The 21,010-nt window shown below is 49.0% G+C and overlaps 1 protein-coding gene across 1 annotated transcript in view; it reads left to right on the top strand.

Moving 5' to 3' along the window:
* Nucleotides 1-314: 314 nt before the first annotated feature.
* The window catches only part of LOC132836617 (HHIP-like protein 1), a 29,811-nt gene continuing 9,115 nt past the window's right edge, over nt 315-21,010 (top strand). Inside the window, exons 1-6 of the mRNA XM_060856009.1 lie at nt 315-616; nt 4,098-4,744; nt 5,670-5,813; nt 12,056-12,384; nt 16,363-16,489; nt 18,684-18,829. Of these exons, the coding sequence (XP_060711992.1) occupies nt 332-616; nt 4,098-4,744; nt 5,670-5,813; nt 12,056-12,384; nt 16,363-16,489; nt 18,684-18,829 (1,678 nt within the window). The 5' untranslated portion in view covers nt 315-331. The remainder of the gene's footprint in view (nt 617-4,097; nt 4,745-5,669; nt 5,814-12,055; nt 12,385-16,362; nt 16,490-18,683; nt 18,830-21,010) is intronic.

The following is a 21,010-nucleotide window of genomic DNA, read 5'->3' as shown; positions in this document are numbered from 1 at the left end:
GGGGGGGAAAGATGCAGGAGCAGAGAACGAGAGAAGGAGGACACAAAGAGAGACAGAAGTGAGAGCGAGAAAAAGAGAAACATGAGAAAGATATAGGGGGAGAATAGAGACAGTAAAAGAGCAAGGATACAGAGAGAAAGGAAGAGGGAAAACAGTGGAACAAAGAGAGAGGAAGAAAGATCCACACAGGGATAGAGAAAAGGACAAGAGAGGGACAGGAACAAAGACAGAAAAATAGAAGGGAAGAGAGGAAAAACAGAAACACCAGTAACTAATCGAGGAGAGGTCTTCACCCTCCACACGGAGTTAAGTCTCAATCCTCCTGTTCACGATGGCCTTGGTCGGTGGAATGAATTGCTGCTTTAAGGACAGTCTGCTGCTCCTGGGGATTTCTATCCAGTTGGTGCTGGTCATTTCACACCCTCAGTGCCTGGATTACAAGCCGCCATTCAAACCCACCAAGCCCCTGGCATTCTGCACGGCCTACTCCAGTTTCGGTTGTTGCGACGCGAGGGCTGACTCCAGCCTGGCCCGAAGATACCAGCACATTGTCAGCTACCTCCACCCCTCGGGGATCTCAGTCTGTGGCAAGTACATCCAGGAGCTGCTGTGTCAGGTGAGAGGGTGGGGAAACAGGCTCAGGGTGAGGGGAGGTCCAGGGGTAGGCTTTGTGCTTGGAATCTCACAACGGAGGAAGTCGGAATTCGGGAGCCGTTGATTGTGAATTTTGGAATTAATTTGTTATGTGCAGTCGGGATTTTTCTTTCGGTATTCATTCACGGGATGAGGGTGTCACTGGCCAGGCAGCATTTATTGCCCCATTCCTAATTGCCCAGGGGGCAGTTAGGAGTCAACCCCATTGCTGTGGGTCTGGAGTCACATGTAGGCCAGATCGGGTAAGGATGGCAGCTTTCTTCCCTACAGGGCATTAGTGAACCAGATGGGTTTTCCTGACAATCGATTCACGGTCATCGTTAGATGCTTAATTCCAGTTATTTTTAAACTTAAATTTAAATTCCACACCATCTGTCATGGTGGGATTTGAACCCAGGTCCTCAGAGTGTTATCTGAGTCTCGGGATTAATAGTCCAACAATCATACCACTAGAGCATCACCTCTCACTAGCTAATTGCATCATATTCAATAACCATCTCTTGGAGGCTCAAGACTCAACTTAAGAGTAAATTGCTCATTACTCTCACTGCATTCTATTTATTCAGGGGATCAGTGCATTCCCAGGTATGGAATGAGTTGCCAGAGGATGTGGTGGAGGCTGGTACAATTGCAACATTTAAAAGGCATCTGGATGGGGACATGACTAGGAAGGATTTGGAGGGATATGGGCCAAGTGCTGGCAAGTGGGACTAGATTGGGTTGGGATATCTGGTCGGCATGGACGGGTTGGACTGAAGGGTCTGTTTCCGTGCTGTACATCTCTATGACTCTATGGTCAGCATGGACGGGTTGGACCGAAGGGTCTGTTTCCGTGCTGTACATCTCTATGGCTCTATGGTCAGCATGGATGGGTTGGGCCGAAGGGTCTGTTTCCGTGCTGTACATCTCTATGGCTCTATATATTGCCCGTCCCTAATTGCCCAGAGGTTGCAATGGATCTGGAGTCACATGTAGGCCAGACCAGATAAGGATGGCAGTGTCCATCCCTAAAGGATATCAGGGAACCTGATGGGTTTTCCTGACAATGATTCACAATCATCATTAGATTCTTAATTCCAGTTTTTTTTTAAAGGGAATTTAAATTCCATCATCTGCTGTGGTGGATTCGAGCCCAGGACCCCAGCACATTACCTGGGTGTCTGGATTAGCAATCAGGCAATAAAGCCAATACCCTCCGGTACATCTTATGGTAGAGACCCCAGAACAATTTGAATTGACTTAAACTCTCTATTGAGCCTGGGTGCCTTAATTTCTTTTCCCGAAACGATCTGTTCAGAGACATTATGACATACCTCTGGATTTGAACCCAGATCCCCTGGCTCAAATGAAGGGACCCTGCCACACAAGCCTCCTATCTGTTCATTCTACCCTGATGGGCAGGGTTTATCTTGTGATGTCAGTTAACCCTTTTGGCCCCTTGCTGCCTTAAACAACAGGGAGCAATGCTGCAGAGCTCTGACGTGGGCAAATCGCAGAGAAATCTGGACGGGCCAAAAGGCGTACCTCCTGTGCTGTTTCTGGGATTTTGCTGTGCATGTGCCGAGTGTTTTTCACGTCACAATACCTCGAAGAGGGCTCCTCTGGCATTTTGAAGTATCTGGGGGTGGCAGTTGCAGGTCCTATGTAAATGCAAGTCCGTCTTATTTGTTTATACAAGTGGCCGGTAGTTTAACTGAAAGTATTGAGGGATGTGGAGCGAGGGGAGGTGGGGTTAGGTGGTTTCATGGAGTGGTAGAATGGATCACTCCATTCCCCTCCCCCCCACCTCCCATCTCCCTCACCAGGACTCCTTTCCACGTTTACTCAGTTTCACGGTATGTCCTACACGTTGCTTGTATCAGAGTGATTCCTGTAGACACTGACTCAGCCCTTTCCCCATTCAACTTGCTTTCCCGCGCCTCCCCCCCACCAAGGCGAGTGGAAAATGTAATAAGGTCTCGCCACATGCGAGTGAGGGAGGCATTTTTGAGGGCTCGAGATGGGCTTTAAGGAAAAAAAAGTCATCATTCAACACTTTGAAAATGATTCATACTTTCCCAGAAAAATCATTAACTCTTGAGAGACAGTTTTTAAAATTGCAAACGTGGGAAACAAACACAGTACTCACAAAAAGGGTCACAGAGATTAACATTCAACTCCACAGCACATAGGTAATAATCAAAAGCATCATCATTGTAAGATGTCGCTGTTTATTCAGCAGGGTAAGGGTCACTCACTGTGTAACCGTACAGAGTCAGTGTTTATTCAGCAGGATAAGGGTCACTCACTGTGTAACTGTACAGAGTCAGTGTTTATTCAGCAGGGTAAGGGTCACTCACTGTGTAACCGTACAGAGTCAGTGTTTATTCAGCAGGGTAAGGGTCACTCACTGTGTAACTGTACAGAGTCAGTGTTTATTCAGCAGGGTAAGGGTCGCTCACTGTGTAACCGTACAGAGTCAGGGTTTATTCAGCAGGGTAAGGGTCACTCACTGTGTAACCGTACAGAGTCAGTGTTTATTCAGCAGAGTAAGGGTCACTCACTGTGTAACTGTACATGTGTACGTGTGTGTGCATGTTGATGCATGTGAGTGTGCATGTTCATGCATTCATGTCTGTGCAAATGTTCATGCATGTGTGTGCACGTGCATGTGTATGTTGACACGTGTGTGCACGTTCATGTGTACATGTGTGTGCATGCTGATACATGCGTGTGCATATCCATATGTATACGTGTGTGTATATTTGTGTGTGTTGATGAATGTGTGTGTGGATATCTGTGTGTGTGTTTGCTTCATGCTGTTGAAATGTGAATAATCAGAGCACAGCAGGAATGTTGTGAATCGTTTTGGTTTCCCTTATCAAAGAAAAGATATCCTGGAGACAGTCGAGAGAAAGTTCACTCAGCTGATCCTGGGGAAAGCGAGGGGTCTGTTCCTGAGGAGGGGATGAGTAGGTTGGACCTGTCCTCATTAGCATTTAGGAGAATGAGAGGCGACCTTATTGAAGTGTACAAGATTCTGAGGGGGTTTGACGGGGGAGATGTGAGGAGGGTGTTTCCCCTCGTGTGGGAGAGTCTAGGTCCAGAGGGGCACCATCACAGAGTCAGGGGCCATCCATTGAAGACAGAGATGGGGAGGGATACCTTCTCTCTAAGGGGAGGGAATCTGTCGAGACCGAGGCATCAGGACATTCAAGGCTGAGAGAGAGAGCTTTTTAATGAGGAAGGGAAATTGAGTGAAAAGGCAGGCACTGAAGGTTCTCAAACCGAGTCATGATCCCATTGAATGGCGGAACAGGCTCGATGGGCTGAACGGCCCACTTCTGCTCCGACCTCTTACGCTCAAACGGGCTCTGATGCGTTGGCGGTGAAACGCGATTGGACGCGTTGTGGTTGTGCATGCCGCTACTCAAATGCAGTGTCCTCCTCTGTCTCTGGCTCAGAAATGCTCGCCGTACGCGGCTCACCTCTATGACGCAGAGGACGCCGACACGCCGATGCGGGTTTTGCCGGGGCTCTGCGGCGATTACTGCGCCGAGTTTTGGAAGCGCTGTCGTTCGACCCTGAGCCTCCTCACCGGGGACACGCGGTCGGTGGACCTGGAGACGGACCGTGGCAAGTTTTGCAGCTACCTGGAGCTCCAGGACCCTGACTACTGCTACCCCAACGTCCTGAGCAGCGAGCGGCTGCAGACGAACCTGGGGAGGGTCCAGGCCGACGCCGAGGGGTGTCTCCAGCTCTGCCTGAAGGAAGTAGCCAATCGGCTCAGGAACCCAGTGGCCATGCTGCACGCCGGCGATGGAACCCACCGCCTCTTTGTGGCCGAGCAGCTGGGCCTAGTCTGGGTCTACCTGGCCAACGGCTCCAAGGTCAGCCAGCCCTTCCTTAACTTGACCGAGACCGTCCTGACCTCGCCTTGGCTGGGCGACGAGAGGGGTTTCCTGGGCCTGGCCTTTCACCCCAGCTTCAGGTGGAACGGCAAGGTCTACGTCTACTACTCCATCTTCACGAGGAAGGCCGAGAGGATCCGCATCAGTGAGTTCCAGCTGCTGCCTGGCAACATGAACGCACTGGACCACACCTCAGAAAGGTCAGAGGGCGCACGTGCTTCAGAGGGGGTCCGCACACAGGGTCATCCACCCAGAGAGTAATGCACAGCCATCCTGGCCCAAACAGACAATCCCCACTTCCCAACTGTCTCAATCTCTTCCTTAAGTTGATCACATACACACACACACACACCCTCACACTCACACACACACACACACACACACACACACAGCCCCCTCACATTCATGGACCCACACTCACACAGACACAGACACACACTCTCACCCTCTCACTCATACTCACAGACACACGCACACACACAGAACCACACTCACACAGACACACGCACTCTCTCTCTCACTCTTACTCACAGACACACACACTCACGCTCACACATAGTCTCTCAGTGGGGTACAGTTTCCACCTCCGCCCCCCCACCCCCCATATACACACACACAGTGAGTCTCAGTGGGGTACAGTCTCACACATGCGCACACTCTCTCACACACACACTCTCGCACTCACACTCACTCTCTCACACTCTCTCACACTCTCTCACTCACACTCACTCACTCACACTCACACGCAGTCACTCACACGCCTCTCACTCATTCACACTCACACTCACTGACACTCACAAACACGCGCACACTCACAGACACTCACAAACACGCGCACACTTGCAGACTCTCTCACACAGACACACACAAACACACAGACATATGCAGACACTCACGCACAGACACACAGACACACAAACACACAGACTCTCACTGGGCTACAGTCCTGTGCACACGTGTACACGTACACACACACACACACACACACACACACACACACACACACACACACACACACACACACACACCCTTAGTCTGCAGTAAATCCAGTTTGTTTCCTGCATTCACAGTTAATCTGCTCTGGTTTGAATCCACTGGATTTTAATGGAATCTTTTCCTTGACAGGGTGATTTTGGAGGTGCTGGAGCCAGCTTCCAATCACAATGGAGGACAGCTACTGTTTGGAAATGATGGATATCTTTATATTTTCACGGGAGATGGTGGGGGAGCTGGAGATTCATTTGGGAAGTTTGGAAATGCACAGAATAAGTAAGTTTGACTGTATGTGAGTGAGAGAATGTGTATGAGAAACAATACACGTGTTTGATCTCTTTTGTGAGAGAGTGTTTGTATATGTATATGTGTGGAAATATGCATATATGCAATTGTGTGCATGTGTGTGTGTGCGTGCATGTGTGACTGAGATACCAAAAAGATGTGTATATGAGTGTGAGAGTCAATCAAACTGTTTTTGTATGTATTTATATATATGTGTAAATGTGAATGTGAGTGCTTGTGTGAAAAAGTGTTTTTGTGTGCGCATGTGAGTGTAAGCATGTATTTGAGTGTGCGTGACTGTGTAGGTGTGCATGTATATGTGAGTGTGAGTTTGTGTGTGTGCTCATTTGTAAATATTCGTTTATCTGCAGTGTGTGTGTATCTGATGTAGAGAGAGTGTGATTCTGAGTGTGCGTGTGAGAGATTGAATGAGCATGTGTGGCTATATATGCGTGAGTGTGAGCAAGTGTGTGAAAGAGCACATGACTGTGTGTGTTTGTCTCCCTCACACACACAGCCACAATGTGATTGTATGGAGGAGTGCATGTATATTCGAGCGTGAGCAAGTGTGAGTGTGTGTGTGCATGTGCATGTATATGTAACTGTGTGAGTGTGAGAGTGCCTGTGTTTTTGTGTGTATGCTTTGTGCATGTTTGTGTAAGAGAGTGTGTGGGAAACAGTGTACGTGTAGCTGCAAGTGTGTGTGCATGTGAGAGAGACTGTGTGTGTGAGTGAGTGTGAAGGAAAGTGTGTGAGTGGGTGAGAAAATGTATATTTGTGAGTGAGTGTGTGTAGAAGACAGAAAGTGTGTGTGTATGAGAGAACATTTATGTGTGTGTATGAGTTTGTGTGTGTGTGAACGAAAGTGTGTGTGCGTGCTTGAGTGTGTAAATGCATGTTTGAGAGTGAGTGTATATGTGAGAGAGAGTGTGCGCATGATTGAGTGTGAGAGAGTGCGCGTGTGTGTTTGAGTGTGTGTGTGAATGTGATTTGTGTGTGAATGTGATTTGTGTGTGTTTGTGTGTGTGTGTGTTTGAGTGTGTGTTGTGTGTGTTTGAGTATGTGTCGTGTTTGAGTGTGTGTGCGTGTGTGTTTGAGTGTAAATGTGTGGTTGAGTGAGTGTGTTTGAGTGTGTGAGTGTGTGTTTGAGTGTGAGTGTGTAGGTGCGTATGTCTGCACACTGCTGTATGATTGCTGAAACCTTAATACAGTGTTCCTCCCTAGAGTCTGTTGAAAGCTTCACTTTTCCCCCCCATCACATCAAGTCATTTAACTCTCAGGAACTTGTCGTATTCGATATTAGTTATCCCCGGATTTGTGAGCTCCTACTGAACTCACATCGTGTGACCCACAATGTAGTTTTCTGCTGCTGAAGGATTACAGCCAAGACTGAAGGAGTAGGAAGAGCCCATTAAACCATTCTCCTGTCCAAAATAGACCAGGGCTGGCCTATAGAACCATTACCGGTCACTGTCCCTGTCAATCAGAAACCTAGCACAGTGCTGAGTTCAGGGTGAGCTTCAGTATTTTTCAGGAGGAGAGTATCCCAGATTCTCAATTCCCTGGGGATGAGAAATGCTTCCCGTTATCAGGAGTCCCATCGTTTTAAATATTTTTCTGTATTGAATTCTGGGGCAATCGTGTGGAATATTGTGCCTCTCAATCATTACTGTGGCTTTGTTTAGTGAGCACTGGAGCCTGCCCCCCCCTCTCTGTCTCGTCATTAAAGTGTCTAATCGCTTCTAAATACCGAACATCAAACAATAAACATATTTAGGGGCTTTGATCGTTTCATTAGGCTCCTGCAGGAGATGGTGTTTGGGGCAGGTTATGACACCGTCTGGCTCTGGGGGGGATGGGAATCTATTAAAGTTGGCAACAAAATCTGTCTTTAATTTAATTCGGCTGTTACTCATGGGGAACTGGCTGGAATTCTGTGTGGGAGAGGTCGGGATTCAGTTCGGCTTAGATTCGCTTCTGAGGCAGGGTCATTTGACCCGGAACATGAACTCTGATCATTCTCCACGGATGCTGTCAGACCTGATGAGCTTTTCCAGCAATTTCTGTTCCTGATTTCCAGCATCCGCAGTTGTCTTTAGGGATTAGATTGGAACTGAGTGAGGTGGAAGGGGGAAGCATTGGTTCTGCTTGACGTCCTGATGAACATATACTCCTCAGGCAATACCTGAGGTCCATGCTCTAGCCCCATATCATCAATAGGGAATATCTTATTTCCATTTAACCCCAACATTGCTTTGGTCACCCAGTAAATTATGGAACCCCTACAGTGTGGAAGCAGGCAGATCGGCCCATCGAGTCCACACCCACCCTCCCAAGAGCCCCCTACCCAGACCCACTCACATTCCTGTAACTCTGCATTTCCCAAGGCTAACCTGGAGCTGGGAGGCAGGAGTTTTCTCTCCAAAACTGCTCAAGCAGGGATTAATTCCAAGCTGTCATTGATACTTTTAAGGCTGGTGAACCAGCCTGAGTAGATATAGGTGGGTGTACGGCGTTGAATGGCCTTCTCCTGTTTCTAGATTAAGTTCCCAATAAAGAACAATTATCCAAACTTCCCACCTTGGTGCTGAAACCCCCTTTAAAAGATTTCCAAGTGATTTTCCCAGTGTGTTAAATTGGTGGCAGAGGTGGAGGTGAGGGCCAGGGTGAAGAGAGACTCCATCTCTGCTGATGGAAGGGGTCAGGCTGTAGGTTGCAAATGGAATGTCTCTCAGCTGGCCGCTGTGTGAGGTACTTGGCAAACACTCTGCGGCTTGGTGGAAAGATAAATAAATTGTTCCTTTCCTCGCTGACTCACAGTCTGAAACCTCTTGGGAGGCTGTCTCTGGGTGCAGGTGGAAGAAAGGCCGTGATAAATCTGGCACCTCGCCCCCCCCCCCCCGCCAAATCCAATACATCATACCTCCAGGACCTATCAGTTGCCATGACAATGAGGCCTAGTTGGTTTGGAAAAGGCCCCAGGCTCCAGGAAAACCGTTCATCATCACGTCTGGCTTCATTCGTTTTCACAAAGAACAGCACCCCCCTAACCACATACAGCCCCTTCCCCCCGCCCCTTTCACCCACACCCCCCAGCATTTCTCTTCTGCATCTGATGTTAACATGTTGGCACGCTTCGTTGGCAGAACCTCTAGCTCCTTTCCGTTTAATTTGCTTCACGCGTTTATCTTAGTTTGGGCCTAACAGCCACAAGAAATGGCAAGAGGCTTGCTCTGTGTCTGCCCAGGAACTTGTAGTTGGCACGGCCTGTATTGTTGATCAAGTATGAGGCCCTCAATGTCCTAGACACTTTCAGTTTCCCGTACTGCAGTGCCAGAAAACTGGGCGAAGTGCCACTGGAAAATGGTGCCAGGGCCAACACATACCCACTATTCATTGAGATTGCCCACCATGAAAGAGCTTGTATTATTCTTTATTTGCATTCTCCTGACGATCGTGTCCCAAATATACCAGGGCTTTTTTTCAAACGTTCCACACGTTCCCTGCATCTTTCTCATGGGTTCCATCATTTTTAAATACGACACAGATCAAATTATTGTCCTTCTCCTTCCATTCCACGCTCCCGGACAGAAACCCTTCCTGATGAAGGACTTATGCCTGATAAATCAATTATCCCGCTCCTCGGGTGCTGCCTGACTGACTGTGCTTTTCCAGCACCACACCTTTCAACCAGGAAACACTACAGGGTTAGATTCTGTGTAAAGCTTCCTCTACACTGTCCCCCATCAAACACCCCCAGGACAGGGACAGCGCGGGGTTAGCTACAGAGTAAAGCTCACGCTACACTGTCCCCATCAAGCACTCCCAGGACAGGGACAACACGGGGTTAGATACAGAGTAAAGCACCCTCCACACTGTCCCCCATCAAACACTCCCAGGACAGGGAGAGCACGGGGTTAGATACAGAGTAAAGCTCACTCTACACTGTCCCCATCAAGCACCCCCAGGACAGGGACAGCGCGGGGTTAGCTACAGAGTAAAGCTCACTCTACACTGTCCCCATCAAACACTCCCAGGACAGGGACAGCACGGGGTTAGATACAGAGTAAAGCTCCCTCTACACTGTCCCCATCAAGCACTCCCAGGACAGGGACAGCACGGGGTTAGATACAGAGTAAAGCACCCTCCACACTGTCCCCCATCAAACACTCCCAGGACAGGGAGAGCACGGGGTTAGATACCGAGTAAAGCTTACTCTACGCTGTCCCCATCAGACATCATTCCAGACGAAGAGTTTATGCCCGAAACATCGATTCTCCTGCTCCACGGATGCTGCCTGACCCGCTGTGCTTTTCCAGCACCACACTCTCAAAGGGGTATAGCCTACCCCTTACCCCCAATTTATTATAAAGGAGAGGTTAAATGAGGTGGAAGTCCTGATGCTCACTTTATAAGTAACAAGTAACAATTTATTTACCCAGTTCCAATAATGAACAAATTAACAGAACCACACTGAGCAATTTCTCTCTATTCCTGAATTAAACAAGAATCTGATAAGATGTTGTTTCAATAACACAGGTCCCACTTAGAAATCCAATTAATAAGAACAATAAATTAAACTTAATCTCTGAAAGTTCACACAGAATGGCTCCTCCTGAACTTTCTGTATCTTCTCCCATCGTCCTTCTCTGTCTGAAATATCTTCTCAGTCATTTCCTGGTGTCAAGAGTTCTTACTAAACGTGCTCTCTACCTTTCTAGATGGATAGTGCTTTTAAGAGAGCTTCCTTGTAGAGATTGCTTGTTCAGGTTTTATTTTTAGATTCTTTTCAGATTTCAGTTCAGATCTTGAAAAGGAGTCAGACTGGACTCGAAATGTTAACTCTGCTTTTCTCACTCTCTCCACAGACTTGCTGAGTTACTCCAGTGTTCCCTGTGTTTGTCTCAGATTTCCAGTGTGTGCTGCGTTTTGCGTTGATTTGAACAGTTCACGTTTGCCTACCCTATTTTAACCTGTCATTACCATGGCCACCTCGATCACAGCTCTCCTCAATCTCTGAGGAGACTGACCCCAGCTTCTCTGACCTTTGACCTTGCCACTGAACTCCCTCAGCCCAGGAACCGTTTGGAATAATCTCCCTCTGTCCCCTCTTGAGGAGCCTCACAGTCTCCCTGAAGTGCAGGGCCCAGGATTACTGCGGTTAGGGGCCTAACCTTTATAAAGGTTCTAGGTCACTCCCCTGTTTACTTGACACTCCATATCTGTCTTTTCTTAACCACTCTTTCAATACTTCCAACCACCTTTATAGATCAATGCAGCAAGCATCCCCTCATATATATACACACACACTCATACTACTGTACAGAGTCAGATTCACACACTCACTCACTCATTCACACACACACACACACACTCTTGCAGTCACATTCACACACTCATACACAGACTCCCTTACACATACACACCCAATCTCTTACAGTCTCATTCACACACTCACTTGCACACACACAGATAAACTCATATGCACTTACCTTCACACAAACACACACTTTCATTTACACACACTCACATTCAAGCACACACACTCTGACACAGAGTCACATTCATACACACATTCATTTACAGACTCACATGTGTACGCACACTGATATTGTTACACAGTGTCACAATCACACTCACGTGCATTCACACTCACTAGTACACTCACATGGATGCACTCTTGTGTCACACACACACTCTCTCTCACTCTTTCTCTCTCTCTCTCTCACTCTCTCTCTCTTTCTCTCTCTTTCTCTCTCTTTCTCCCTCTCTCTCCCTCTCTCTCTCTCTCTTTCTCTCTCTCTCTTTCTCTTTCTCTCTCTTTCTCCCTCTTTCTCTCTCTCTCTCTCACTCTCTCTCTCTCTTTCTCTTTCTCTCTCTTTCTCTCTCTTTCTCCCTCTCTCTTTCTCTCTCTCTCTCACTCACTCTCTCTCTCTCTCTCTCTCTTTCTCTTTCTCTCTCTTTCTCCCTCTTTATCTCTCTCTCTCTGGGTCCCTTGGTCTGTGTAAACCCAGAATCCCCATGGAGTATGCTACCCCCAGGACCATCTTGTCTCAGTCAGACAATGTCGGGCAAAACTTAGATGATTCAAACCAGTTGGTGTCCGGATGTGATTCTGCTCATCGCTTTTTTCCCCACTGCCCTTGTATCTCCCTTTCCCCACACCCCACCCCTACCTCCCCTCCCCCTCACGTCACCCTCTCCCCGTTTCCCCACCCCCTCTCTAACCCCAGGTCGTCCCTGTTGGGGAAGGTGCTGCGTATCGATGTGAACCACAACGATGATGGGCCCCCGTACCGGATCCCAGTAGACAATCCGTTTGTGAGGGAGAGGTCCGCACACCCCGAGGTCTATGCCTACGGAGTAAGGAACATGTGGAGGTGCTCAGTGGACCGGGGCGACTCCGAAACCGGAGCAGGGAGGGGGCGCCTGTTCTGCGGCGATGTTGGCCAGAACAAGTTCGAGGAGGTGGACATCATCCAGAGAGGGGCCAACTACGGCTGGAGGGCGAAGGAAGGCTTCTCCTGCTATGACAAGACGCTGTGCACCAACTCGTCTCTCAGTGAGTGCCATTCCTGAACCAGTCAGGGTCAGCTGGGACCACAGCCAGGCAACCTATCACCGTGTCGCAGAGCGCACACTCACACTCACACACACACACACATACTCACACTCACACTCACACTCTCATACTCACACTCACACACTCACACAGACAGACACACCCTCACACACACACACTCACACTCACATACACACACTCACACAGAGACACACCCTAGCACACACTCACACTCACACACACACTCACACTCACACACACACACACTCACACTCACACTCACACTCTCATACTCACACTCACACACTCACACAGACAGACACACCCTCACACACACACACTCACACTCACATACACACACACTCACACAGAGACACACACTCACACTCACACTCTCATCACACTCTCACAGAGACACACAGACACACTCTCTCGCACACACACTCACACACACTCACGCACACACACTCACTCATGCTCACTTGCACACACTCGCATACACTTGCACACCCTCACACACTCACACACACTCTCACTCTCATACTCATGCACATGGATACACAGACAGTTATATGCAATCCCTCATTCACATGCACGCATCCATGGAAAACACATTGACACACTCCCTCATGCACACACATACTCACACATTCATTCACGCACTCACTCATGCGCACAGATACTATGCCCCCTAGTTCTAGTTTCACTCACCAGTGGAAACATCCTCTCTATGTCTACTTTATCCATTCCCTTCATAACTTAATATGTTTCTATAAGATCCGCCCCCCATTGTTTTAAATTCCAATGAATATAATCCCAGTCTACTCAGTCTCTCCTCAAAAGCCAAACCCCTCAACTCCGGAACCAACCTCGTGACCCTCCTCTGCACCCCCTCCAGGGCCAGTACATCCTTTCTCAAGTAAAGAGACCAAACCTGTACACAGTACTCCAGATGTGGCCTCACCAACACCCTGTACAGCTGCAGCCTAACCTCCCCGTTTTTAAACTCAGTCCCTCTGGCAAGGAAGGACACGGAATGAGACTTGGACTTCGTGCTTCTGATCTAGAGGCAGGGACACTATCCTCTTGTTGTGTTCCTTCTGCATGTGTCTAGCTTCCCCTTAAATGCAGCTGCACTACGTCAGGCAACCCCTCCTTGCGCAGTGGTCAGTGCTCCTTGGGAAAGTATATTTTCCTGAAGTTTCCATTGGACTTTTTAAAATTATTTGTTCACGGGATCTAGGAATAGGCCAACATTTACCTAACTGACCAGAGGTCTGTGAGTCTGGAGTCACGTGTAGGCCAGACCAGGTCAGGATGACAGATTTTTCCGACAATTGGCTTTGGTCACCATTAGATTAGTTTTATTCCAAATTTTCAATGAATTCAAATCTCAGCTCAGGCTTACAGGTAGATCCGAAAGTAGAGAGTTTCTGTGAAAGTTTTTGTAATCTGAAAGTGAAGAACCATTAATTTACGTGGGAAAAATTTCTCCTTTTTTTGGAAAAGGGAAAATCCTCTTTGGATTTGTTTTGGCTAGTGAAAACGGATACTAGCGTAGGTTTTTAGATTAGATTAGACTTACAGTGTGGAAACAGGCCCTTTGGCCCAACAAGTCCACACCGACTCGCCGAAGCGCAACCCACCCATACCCCTACATTTACCCCTTACCTAACACTACGGGCAATTTAACATGGCCAATTCACCTGACCCGCACATCTTTGGACTGTGGGAGGAAACCGGAGCACCCGGAGGAAACCCACGCAGGCACGGGGAGAACGTGCAAACTCCACACAGTCAGTCGCCTGAGTCGGGAATTGAACCCGGGTCTTACAGGCGCTGTGAGGCAGCAGTGCTAACCACTGTGCCACCGTGCCGCCCAGGTCCTTCGTAAAAGTGAAGTGGTGTAAAGCAAACTTTTGAAAAGTGTACGAGGCCAGTCCAGTCACATGACCACCAAACCGCTACCTTCCCATTTATCAGTGACCATTGATAATTAGGGCTGTTAATAAATAATCCAGATGGGAAGCGAGCGTAATGGGGAAAAGACAGGAAAGTGGAATTGAGCATGATTAGGTCAGCCATGATCTCATTGAATGGCAGGGCAGACTCAATGGGCTGAATGGCCTATTGCTGCATCTACATGTTATGGTCGCATGATCTAGTGACCTCTAGGCATCCTCTCTACTTCTGTCCTATCAAACCCCATCTCTCAGGTAGCCTGTACTAGGGTCACGTCTTGGTTGTTGATAGTAGATAGTCCAATCCCTTGACAGCAAGAACCTTTAGTGAGTATGTGCTCAGTGCAGTTGAGATCACGACCACATCTTATCAAATGGCAGAGCTGGGTTTGGGGCTGAATGGCCTATTCTTGTGAGTCTCACGATTGGTGGTACCCAGGACAGACAATCAGTCACCAACCTAAAAGACTTTGACCCCCCTTGCCCTGTAACCATTCTCCAGGAACCCCACAATCTTTGAGACTCAGGGGAGCTAAGCAAATGCGGAAAACCAATGTCAAGTATCCTGCACCTCACTTTCTTTGCTTTGTGTCTTTCCTGACCACCATCTTGACATTCACCATTAGATTAGATTCCCTATAGTGTGGAAACAGGCCCTTCGGCCCAACAAGTCCACACTGACCCTCCGAAGAGTAACCCACCCAGACCCATTTCCCTCTGACTAACACTATGGGGCAAGTTAGCACGGCCAATTCACCCTAACCTGCACATCTTTGGACTGTGGGAGCAAACTCACACAGATACAGGGAGAGTGTGCAAACCCCACACAGACAGTTGTCCAAGGCAGAAATCGAACCCGGGACCCTGGCGCTGTGAGGCAGCAGTGCTAACCACTGAGCCACCATATTAGGACTAAAAATAAAGAAAATGTTGGGGGACACACAGGGGGTTAAATATCCGTGAAGAGAGAGAGAGCTGAGACTCTTGGTGGGGTAAGAGTGTTGAGTTCCAATGGGGTCCAAGGCTCATTGGATGAGGTTCTGAAGAGACATGAATATGTCAGTTGTGCAGTGGTCATGTGACTGGACGGGCCTAGTACAGGTATCCCCTACTTTTCAAAAGTTCGCTTTACGCCACTTCATTTTTACGAAAGACCTACATTTGTACCTGTTTTTGGTAACCAAAAGAAATCTGAAGAGGATTTTTGCTTTTATGAAGAAAGCTGAAAGTTTTCCCACATAAATTAGCGCTTCTTTGCTTTACACTATTTCGGCTTACAGAAGGTTTCACAGGAACACTCGGCTTTCGGATAGACTTGGAAAATGGAAGAGTGTAGGTTAGATGGGCTTCAGATTGGTTTCACAGCAATATCAAGGGCTGAAGGGCCTGTACTGCTCTGTCATGTTCTACATGGTGGTCAGGATGGATTGACCAATCCGTTTAGGCTTGGGCCTGTGTAGGCAGAAGTAGGCCATTCAGCCCCTTGAGCCTGTTCCACCATGCAATACCATCTTGGGTGATGGGCAATAAATGTTGGCCTCACCAATGACACCCAGCCCTGGTGAAGGAATGGAAAAGCACATGGTTTCTGCCTTCTCCTCATATCCCTTTCACATGGCCCCCCTGAGGCCTAGGACCTGTCTGCCTGAATCACCTGCATCTTCAGTGGGCTGGGATCTTCCCGGTCATCTGGGTCAGAGAATTCCGAAGGGAGGTCCCTCCGTCGCAGTCCTAAATGATCGTCCCTTGATCCTGAGACTGTAACCCACCCCCACCTCTGGGGTTCAGTCTCCAGGGGAAACAATCTCACAAGGTCTGGTGTGCCAAGCTCCTTTTAGAATCTCCCTCTCATTCTCCGAAATAAAGATTCCTCAGCCTCACATCATACAGACAATCCTGTCAGCTCAGACACCAACCGAGTAAATCTTTGATCTACCTCTCCTCAAGTAAATCCTTCTTAAAATATGGAGGGACTGGATATTGCTGTCATGAATGTTCTCCCTTGGCTGTGTTGCAGATGACGTCCTGCCAATCTTCGCGTATCCCCACAGATTGGGCCGGTCAGTAATTGGCGGCTATGTCTACCGAGGCTGCGAGATGCCCAATCTGAACGGACTCTACATCTTCGGAGATTTCATGAGCGGGTAGGTTCTTGACCTCTGGAGGTAACAAAACTGTCGTGGGGTGCCAGTCTCTTTCAGGGTGACCCGTTTTAAACTACTGTCCCGTCAATAACTGCCACTTACCACACGATACGACGTGTGATTCCATGACCTCTCTGTGTGTCAGACCATAGAGCATAGGAGCAGAATTAGGCCGTTTGGCCCGTTGGCAGAAGTGAGGACCGCAGATGTTGGAAACCAGAGTTTAGATTAAAGTGGTGCTGGGAAAGCACAGCAGGTCCCTCCGCTGCTCCCCCACCACCCGACACCTGGAGGAAGAACGCCTCATCTTCCGCCTCGGAACACTTCAACCCCAGGGCATCAATGTGGACTTCACCAGTTTCCTCATTTCCCCTCCCCCCCACCTCAGTTCCAACCTTCCAGCTCAGCACCGCCCTCATGACCTGTCCTACCTATCCATCTTCCTTTTCACCTATCCGCTCCACCCTCCTCTCTGACCTATCACCTTCATCCCCACCCCCCCATTCACCTATTGTACTCTTAGCTACCTCCCCCCCAACCCCACCCCCCTCCCATTTATCTCTCCACCCCAGAGGCTCCCTGCCTCATTTCTGAAGAAGGGCTTTTGCCAGAAACGTCGCCCTTCAGCCCAACAAGTCCACACCGACCCTCCGAAGAGTAACCCACCCAGACCCATTCCCCTATTACTCTATATTTAAGACCATAAGACATAGGAGTGGAAGTAAGGCCATTCGGCCCATCGAGTCCACTCCGCCATTCAATCATGGCTGATGGGCATTTCAACTCCACTTACCCACACTCTCCCCGTAGCCCTTAATTCCTCGTGACATTAAGAATCTACCAATCTCTGCCTCGAAGACATTTAGCGTCCCAGCCTCCACTGCACTCTGCGGCAATGAATTCCACAGGCCCACCACCCTCTGGCTGAAGAAATGGCTCCGCATTTCTGTTCTGAATTGACCCCCTCTAATCCTAAGGCTGTGTCCACGGGTCCTAGTCTCCTCGATTACCCCGATTAATGCAACCAACCTATACATCCCTGAACACCACCGGCAATTTAGCATGGCCAATTCACCCTGACCTGCACATCTTTGGATTGTGGGAGGAAACCGGAGCACTCGGAGGAAACCCACCCAGACACATCCCTGTCTTAAATGATCTGGTCTCCACAGCCTTCTGCATTAATCCTACAAGTCACATATGTCCACATACCTCTCATGATTTGTAAGTAGTCTTTATCGTCCAAATAGTTTTGTTTTACCAGTCCTTGCATGAACAAGCAGACAAAGTCACTTGCATTGACATAACGCCATAACTCTGAGGGACAGTTATCACACTGAAGTTGACACTAAGCTACAAGAGATGGGACATCTATGAAAGAAACATGGGTATCCTAAACCATAAAGTTACAAAATATCCTGCTCGTTGTTAGAGATATTTTCAAATCCATGGAATCGCTATAGTGTGGAAACAGGCCATTCAGCCCAACAAGTCCACACCAGCCCTCCAAAGAATATCCCACCCAGACCCATCCCCCCCATTCTCTGACCCTGTGGCAAACCCACCTACCCTGCACACTATGGGGCAATTCCCCATGGCCAATCCACCCTAACATACACATCTTTGGACTGCGGGAGGAAACCAGAGCAAACGCACACAGACAAACTCCCACACGGAGAGTCACCCAAGGAAGGAATCAAACCTGGATCCCTGTGAGGCTGCAGTGCTAACCACTGAGTCACAGCCTGCTCAGAGATAGAGTCATAGAGATGTACAGACCCTTCGGTCCAACCTGTCCATGCCGACCAGTTATTCTGAGTTAATCTAGTCCCATTTGCCAGCACCGGCCCATATCCCTCCAAACCCTTCCTATTCATATACCCATCCAAATGCCTTTTAAATGTTGCAGTTGTACCAGCTTCCACCACTTCCTCTGGCAGCTCATTCCATACACGTACCACCCTCTGTGTGAAAAAGATGCCACCTAGAACCCTTTTAAATTGTTCCTCTCTCACCTTAAACCTATGCCCTCTAGTTTTGGACTCCCCTACCCTGGGGAAAAGACCTGGGCTCTTCAGCGTATGCATATAATTCTCAGTCGGATTTCCACTCCCTCCTGTCATCCGCTCCATGCTTTCAGTGTCCTCTGTCTCTTAGTCAGGATCCCGCCTCCATGTTTTATGTTGTCTTACAGGCGCCTCATGTCTCTGAAAGAGGAGACCCGCTCTGGCCGCTGGAGTTACCAGGAGATCTGCATGGGCCGTGGGGAAGTGTGCAATTTTCCCAAACTCATCAACAACTACTACCAGTACATCATCTCCTTTGCTGAGGATGAGGCAGGTAACCTTCCTCACCCTCCGACGCCTTTCCAGCTGAACGCAAAGACGGGGTTTCATTTCGGTCTCCCTTTCTGACTCAGAGCTCCAGAGAACTTCAGTGTCCCCACCTCCCGTCCACTGCCTGTTCTTGATTGGTCAGCACGGAAAACAGGAGGGAGAGTAGGGCACTGGGCTCACTAATGCCATAATCCCACTTCCTCTCCATATCCCTTGATCCTTTTACCTTCTAAATAGCTTTCGATCTCTCTCTCTATCTCTCTCTCTCTATGTAGAAACACAGAAAATCTGAACATTCCAAGCTGATCTGGCCTCCAACACCAAACTGTGGCTGATCCTCTATCTCAATGCCATATTCCCACGTTCTCTCCATACTCCTTCATGTCTTTGCCCTGTAAATATTTTTCAATCTCTTTCTTCAAGGACATCAAAAATAGAATAGCAGTAGGCCTTTCGACCCTTCGGTACTGTTCCCCAATTCTAGAGGATTGTGGCTGTTCATCCAACTCCGTTCATTGTTCCTGCTTCCTGCCCCATTCCCATTGATCCCTTTGCCCCTGAGATGACTTTTAGAAAACATGCAGAGTTTTGGGCTCAACTGCTTTCCACAGGATCCCCCCAATCTCCGATGGAGATGCTTCTCTCTATCTCAGTCTGAAATGGCTTAACCTGATCCTTAGACCATGACCCCACGAGGAGGTAGAACAGTTCATCCACTTTATCAACACCTTCAACCCCGATCTCAAATTCACCTGCATCGTCTCAGACTCCTCCCTCCCCTTCCTAGACCTTTCCATTTCTATCTTGGGCGACCGAATCAACACGGACATCTACTATAAACCGACTGACTCCCACAGCTACCTGGACTACACCTCCTCCCACCCTGCCCCCTGTAAAAATGCCATCCCATATTCCCAATTCCTTTGTCTCCGCCGCATCTGCTCCCAGGAGGACCAGTTCCAACACCGCACAGCCCAGATGGCCTCCTTCTTCAAGGACCGCAGTTTCCCCCCAGACGTGATCGACGCTGCCCTCCACCGCATCTCCTCCACTTCCCGCTCCTCCGCCCTTGAGCCCCGCCCCTCCAACTGCCACCAGGACAGAACCCCACTGGTTCTCACCTACCACCCCACCAACCTCCATATACAGCGTATCATCCGCCGTCATTTCCGCCACCTCCGAACAGACCCCACCACCAGGGATATATTTCCCTCCCCTCCCCTATCAGCATTCCGAAAAGACCACTCCCTCCGTGACTCCCTCGTCAGGTCCACACCCCCCACCAACCCAACCTCCACTCCTGGCACCTTCGCCCGCAACCGCAAGAAATGCAAAACTTGCGCCCACACCTCCCCCCTTACTTCTCTCCAAGGTCCCAAGGGATCCTTCCATATCTGCCACAAATTCACCTGCACCTCCACACACATCATTTACTGCATCTGCTGCACCCAATGTGGCCTCCTCTATATTGGGGAGACAGGCCGCCTACTTGCGGAACGTTTCAGAGAACACCCCTGGGACACCCGGACCAACCAACCCAACCACCCCGTGGCTCAACACTTTAACTCTCCCTCCCACTCCACCAAGGACATGCAGGTCCTTGGACTCTTCCATCGCCAGACCATAACAACACGACGGTTGGAGGAAGAGCGCCTTATCTTCCGCCTGGGACCCCTCCAACCAGAAGGGATGAACTCAGGTTTCTCCAGTTTCCTCATTTCCCCTCCCCCCACCTTGTCTCAGTCGAATCCCTCGAACTCAGCACCACCCTCCTAACCTGCAATCTTCTTCCTGACATCTCCGCCCCCACCCCACTTCGGCCTATCACCCTCACCTTGACCTCCTTCCACCTATCGCATCTCCAACGCCCCTCCCTCAAGTCCCTCCTCCCTACCTTTTATCTTAGCCTGCTGGACACACTCTCCTCATTCCTGAAGAAGGGCTCTGGCTGAAATGTCGAATCTCCTGCTTCTTGGATGCTGCCTGACCTGCTGCGCTTTTCCAGCAACACATTTTCAGCTCAGATTCAATTGAGCCTTTCAAAGGGAAATTGGGTTGTTATCTGTGGATCACTATCCTTGTGTGTACGGGTGCTCCCCACCCCCGCTCCGTACCCGCAAGTGAAACGTTGCAAGACCTACCGAGGATGCCTGAAACCGTGAATAGTGGCGAACGCTATCGTTTA

Source organism: Hemiscyllium ocellatum, chromosome 47 (genome assembly GCF_020745735.1).
Source record: "Hemiscyllium ocellatum isolate sHemOce1 chromosome 47, sHemOce1.pat.X.cur, whole genome shotgun sequence".
NCBI lineage: Eukaryota > Metazoa > Chordata > Chondrichthyes > Orectolobiformes > Hemiscylliidae > Hemiscyllium > Hemiscyllium ocellatum.
The sequence above is the reverse complement of the archived record's forward strand: the minus strand, read 5'-3'. Positions and strand labels throughout refer to the sequence as shown.